This window comes from Impatiens glandulifera, chromosome 3 (assembly GCF_907164915.1).
Source record: "Impatiens glandulifera chromosome 3, dImpGla2.1, whole genome shotgun sequence".
In the NCBI taxonomy this organism is placed as follows: Eukaryota; Viridiplantae; Streptophyta; class Magnoliopsida; order Ericales; family Balsaminaceae; genus Impatiens; species Impatiens glandulifera.
Window position 1 is genome coordinate 55,795,978 of NC_061864.1, and position 6,090 is coordinate 55,802,067.

At 26.1% G+C, this 6,090-nt stretch overlaps 1 protein-coding gene across 1 annotated transcript; it reads left to right on the forward strand.

Annotated features, from left to right (window-relative positions):
• The first annotated feature begins 3,276 nt into the window (after nucleotides 1–3,276).
• Nucleotides 3,277–5,071, forward strand: LOC124932351. Its single transcript, XM_047472971.1, has 3 exons — nucleotides 3,277–3,467; nucleotides 3,509–3,699; nucleotides 4,817–5,071. Exons 1-3 carry the CDS (start codon nucleotides 3,288–3,290, stop codon nucleotides 5,040–5,042), a joined length of 597 nt encoding a protein of 198 aa, XP_047328927.1. The 5' UTR covers nucleotides 3,277–3,287; the 3' UTR covers nucleotides 5,043–5,071.
• The last annotated feature ends 1,019 nt before the right edge of the window (nucleotides 5,072–6,090 follow it).

Here is a 6,090-nt window from a genome sequence, read left to right on the forward strand (position 1 = left end):
CTGTTTCAATTGGAATTTTTTATCCTTTTCAAAACAAGATATATCTTGAAGCATTTTCATATTAGATTGGGCTTCTTGTATAGAAACCAGAAGATCTATTACAAGTTTTTGTATTTATCTTGGTAATTCTATTATATCATGGAAAACTAAAAAACAAACAACAATTTCTAGATCTTCTGCTGAATCAGAATATAGAAGTTTAACTACAACTATTTGTGAATTACAATGGATATCTTACATTCTGAAAGATTTTAAATATGAAATTCCTTTACATATTTCATTATATTGTGATAACCAAGTTGCTATACATATTTCAAAAAAATCCTATTTTTCATGAAAGAACAAAATATTTAGATATTGATTGTCATGTAGTTAGAAATCAATATATATCTGGTTTTATAAATCTGCAACATGTGAATATGAAAAGACAGGTGGCTGACATTTTTACAAAGGCGCTTGATTTCCCACAATTTGAAATCTTGAGGACTCGACTATTTTTGCAAGATATTCATCTTGGGGGGTAATATTGAGATAAATATTATTATTAAGTTTTATATTTTAATAATACTAATGATATTTATCTATTTTGCAGATAGTTATATTTGTTTTAGAATTAGTTATTTCATTATTATAAGTTAGATGACGATTTTAAATAGTATAAGATAGTCTAAGGCTAAAAGTGATATTTGTATATCAAACTTTGCCTATCGGATATATCACCCTTGTAACCTCTTTTGTTACGCTAATAAGCATCAATAATACAAATGTTTAGTTTTTCTTCTTGTTCTTGAGTCTTGGCGATTTTATTCATTTTTCTAAGAGATCTTATATGAGAGTACCATATCTCTATAGAAAATGTTTTTTTTAACACTTAATGCTTTTGGCTTACAAAATGTAGATATATTATTAAAGCACTTGAAGTCAAACAATTTCAAGAATTGAGATTCAAATTATTCTTACAAATTTTTTATCATAAGTGACAGGGACGGACCCAGGATTTTAAGTTAGGGTGGACTTGAATTTAATGTAATAAATAATATAAATATATATGTTTTCTTTTTCTTGGATCTTGTTCAATAGAATTAGAAGATGAATTAAGTTCGTTGTTAAAAGAAAAAAAATTGAAGACTTTCACTATATTGATTTTGGATAGTAGAGTTTGCAGATGAAGAACTTTCACTAATTTGACGATTTTTTTTAAAGAATGAAGATATCTACGTCTTTCCTTTCTTTGCAGCAGATTCATCTTCCATTTTTTATATATTTATACACAATTTTCAAGATGAAATATTTTATCAAAAAATTATAATGTAAGATAAAAAAACATTAAAAATCCAAGTAAATATTTAATTGAATAGTTAAAGATTTAAAGTACAATGAAAAAGTAAAAAAAAATAATACTAACATGATAAATTCTCAAAATTCTATAATTAATCAAACATACATAAATCAATTATAAATATGATATATATACTTAAATTGAGGGTGGTTTAAATACTGCCCCGGATCGGGTGGTCATTACTTGCCTGGACTGATTCTTGATAACCTCGTCCCAGATGTTCTCCGCCTCTGAGAGATCTAGGAGATTAGACAGTAGGGAACCGAAGCCAAGAGCTAAACATATGCATGGGCCTCCAACTCCTTCGTGGGCGTGAGGGAATTTTGGAATCATAGAGGGCGGATTACCAACGGAACCCCAACCCAAACGTGAGGTGATCAGTCCTACTCCCTCGAATGCCTTTGCAGTTAGCAGCAGAAAGAGATAATATTATATCAATTAAAAATATGAGAATTAGAAAAAATAATATTTGAAAAAGGAATTTTACCTCTTAGAGAATATGTTTGTTTACAAAGAGTTGTGGAGGATATTAAAAAGAAAATCAATAGTAAAACTATGAAAGAATGATGATATATAAAATAATTGAAATATATATACTAATAGAGAGTGATTTTTAATTTTATTTCATTAATATAATATAATATATTATTATATATAATAATATATAATAAATTTTTAATTTTTTAAAAAAAATTAATTAATAAAAAAAAACATTCGAGGAGGGATGGGCTTAAGCCCACCTCAGCCCCATGATGGTTTCGTCCCGGATAAGTGACGAAATGAAAAAATAATTGATAAAAAATTTTGAATGCAAATCCTGATTTATAATAGTTAAATATATTGTTTATAATTTGTTATCATCAACCATCATCCTAGGCTCAAACCCCAGACTTTCTCCTCCACTAAAATCTCTTTTTTCTATTATAGATGGAACATTCATTAGTTACATTTCAACAGCTACACTTATTGATGCAAGTCAGATCTTCCAGCCTTTTGTTATCTTCTCTAAGAACCCGCACTCTAAACAAGTTTATACGCCGCATATTTCAAGTAAACATGTCCAACCAACATTTTGTTTTGCCCAGTAGAGTCTGGGCTGGCCCTGGGATAAGCCATATAATTATAAGCCCATGAGTTATGACTAACCAATTTCAGGGCAGCCCACCAATGTACCTATATGCCGAAAGGTCAATGGAATAAGCCTAAGACATTTTATTTTTTCTAATTTTATTATATATAATAGTTCAATAGTTTTAAAATAAAAATTAAAGTAATTTATATTTATTAAGTGAAACTTATCCATGTGAGAAATTTATTAAAGTAATTAAAATATTTAATGTAACTAGGGAAGCCCAATAATCAGGTTGCCACTTAGCAGAGTAACGAGAAACTATCTTTTTAATGTTTTTTTGAATGTTATTCCAAACTGTTTTTTAGCCTAGCAACAACAAAATATGGATATCTTTAGCATCCCTGAGGTTTTGGGCTCGAGTCTGTCAGACTACAAGTTCTGCATCTGGTTAAGTGTGTTTGCGAGTCATTTCAAAATAGAAGCGAAACTCGGCTTTCTAAAATATAAAAAACTGCTTGTAATTCCTTATGAAAAATCATAAATTATACTCTTTTGTTTTAGCAAAAGAAAAACAAACTTATACAATAATGAAAAAATGAGTAAATAACATGAATCAAACAAGCTTATAAATGGACATTTTTCAGTTTTTTCTCTTCTTTTTTTTTACTCTCTCTATTCAAAATATACTTGAACAGTTAAGGTATAAATCTAATCAAACTTTACCCTTATCTTTATCAAACTAGGCCTACATGTAAACAAAAGAAGAAACACAAAGTAAAAAGAAAGGACAGAATCCACTAATTGAGGAGAGAAAAAAGGCTCTTTATTTCTCATTTTTGTCCTATTAATAAGAGTAAAAAATATCACAATTTGAACATGGCGAAATCGCAGGCGACCAAATCGCCGTCGTCTGGTTCAAACGCAGCTTCATGCGTTGTGGCTACAATCTTCTTAATCTTCGTGATCATCATAGTACTGATAATCTTCTTCACAATATTCAAACCTAAGAATCCTGAAATCTCCGTTAACGCCGTCCAACTTCCCGTCTTCTCCTTGGTTAACGGCACCGTTACTTTCACTTTCCCGTCTTCTCCTTGGTTAACGGCACCGTTACTTTCACTTTCTCTCAGTACGTCTCCGTCAAGAACCCTAATTTGGATGTCTTCACTCACTACGACAGTTCTTTTCAGATCTTCTACGCCGGCGTTCAGGTCGGCGTTCTTTTTGTTCCCGCCGGGAGAATAGAAGCCGGTCGGAGTCAGCTCTTCACGGCAACCTTTTCCGTCAGGTCTTTTTAATTTTAATTTTTTAATGGGCTTGTCCCAAATTGATTTTTTTAAGATTTTATTAAAAGAAAAGAGTGAAGATTATTTGGGTTTTTAATTTATTAAATTAATATATTTTTTTATATTTAAATTTATTTTTTTTTAAAATAAAATAAAAGTATTTTAGTATTTTATTGATAAAATAAGTGATTTAATAGTTATAATGATAATAATGTAATAAAATAGAATTTATAAAAAAAATATATAAAATCCCCAAAAACAAATCTAAAAAACCAAGATCAAACAAGCTCTCAAGATAATGTGTCCAATTTAATCCTCATTTACTTAGGGCTTATTTTGATTTTGTTATTTAAGAGTTTTTAAAAAAAGAATTGATGAAAATTTTGTTTTTGTTTTTTATATTTTGTTTGGTTAATTATTATAATGTTTTTTGATATAAATTTTTAAAGAATACATATTTTTTTTTTAATATTTTGGTTAATTAATTAAGTGATTAAACAATTTAAAATTTTATAAAAAAATAGATTTTAATTTTTAAATTAAGTAATTAAATAATTAAAAAAAATAAGATGTGATATATGAGTTTTTAGGAAAAAAAGCATACAACTGGCTCTAAATTTGAATTTTTTTTTCTTATTTTATTAAATATATCTCATTCAAATAACTATTAAAATCACAGAACAATTTGAAACAAAACTTAATTATACCAAAATTTATATATTAATTTAAAATGTCTCAAAACAAACTTAAAGTTCTGATTTTGTTTGAAAATAACTAGGAATTGGGGCATTTGAATTGTTAAATTTTATAAAACTTGTTAATATATATTTTAAACTATTATTTCATTCAAATCAATATTTTAAATAACCTAGTCTTGGTCAAAAGATTTTTATCAAATTAATTAAAGATTTGTGTTTTTTAATTATATTATTACATCCTCCTATGAAAATGCATAAATTCAAATTTAATACATAAATAAATCCACACATTCTCAACACATTACATTTTAAATAGCCCAAATTAAAAATAAAAAAAAATTCAAACAAAACTAATCAAAATGAATAATATTTTATAAATTAGACCCTTAATGTTTATTTTATATATTGTTATTTTTGTTAGATCATTTGCAATTGGGGGAAGAGATTCAACCGTGGAGGTTGGGCCCAAGTTAACAAACGGTTTGGTTGGATCTAGGATCGGGCCGGGTATGGAGATTGACTCGAGATTGGAGATGTCGGGTCGGGTTAGGCTATTGCATTTCTTCTCTCATCATGTTGAGGCTAAGTCCGATTGTAGGATTGGAATCTCTGTTAGTGACGGTTCTATAATGGGATATCGGTGCTAAAAATTTCATTTGATTAAAAACATTATTATTTAGAATTATTTCGATTAAATTATATTTTTTTTATTTAATATTTTAATTTTATAAAAAAAAAATTGGAGTAAAGTAGATAATTTAAATAAATGAATGGTTTAATTAATTAAATAGTTATAATTAAAATGAGATTGTTTGAATCAAACAAGAGTCTTAATATCTTCTTTGTTGATGTTCAGTCAGAATTATTTAGAATTTTTTTGATTTTGAAGTAATTTTTTATTTTTTCTTAGAAAATTTTTGTTTGATAAAAAGTAAATTATTTAGGTAATTTGATTTAAATGATCAAAATATTAATATTATTTATTATTTTTAAATGTTTTAAATAATAAAATGAAGAAAATATAAAATTTACTTTATTATTTACATAATTATTGAAGAAATGTTTAATTATAATAATTCACTCAAACGAGTTTTGGGATTTTTTTTTTTTTTGCATGATTTGAATAAATTTAAATTATTTAAAAAATTGGGTTAATTTTGAGAAAATAGTTTTTTTGGTAAGAATTTTTAAAAAAATTAATATTTGTGATAAAAATATAAATATTTTTGTAAGAAATAAAAATTATTTTAATTAATTAAGTGATATAATTAAAGAAAAAAGTAAGTAAAATAATTTTCTTTTTTAAAACACTCGTTTTCGTTTTTCATTTGGAGGACAACTAATCTCAAGGATTTAAACACCTAACTCGTAAACATACTTATCTAATATTTTTTTGAAAAATATATTACCATTTTTTTCTATTCTAAATTTTGGCCCATTATAAAGTTAGTAAGATGTGATCTTACAGGTTAATTTCTAATAATTTAGAAAGAAATATTTCCCAATTTAAGTTGTAAACAAATCTATAAAATAATTTTTTGTTGTAGTATAAATAGTCTAGTGATTTTTGTTTTGTTTCATTTAAAAAAAAATGTTAATAGTTCAATAATAGTAGATAGTATTGGATCAAAGAAAGAGAATAAATAATAAAATAATTATAATTAATAAATACAATATTTTATTTTGGAGAAGTGA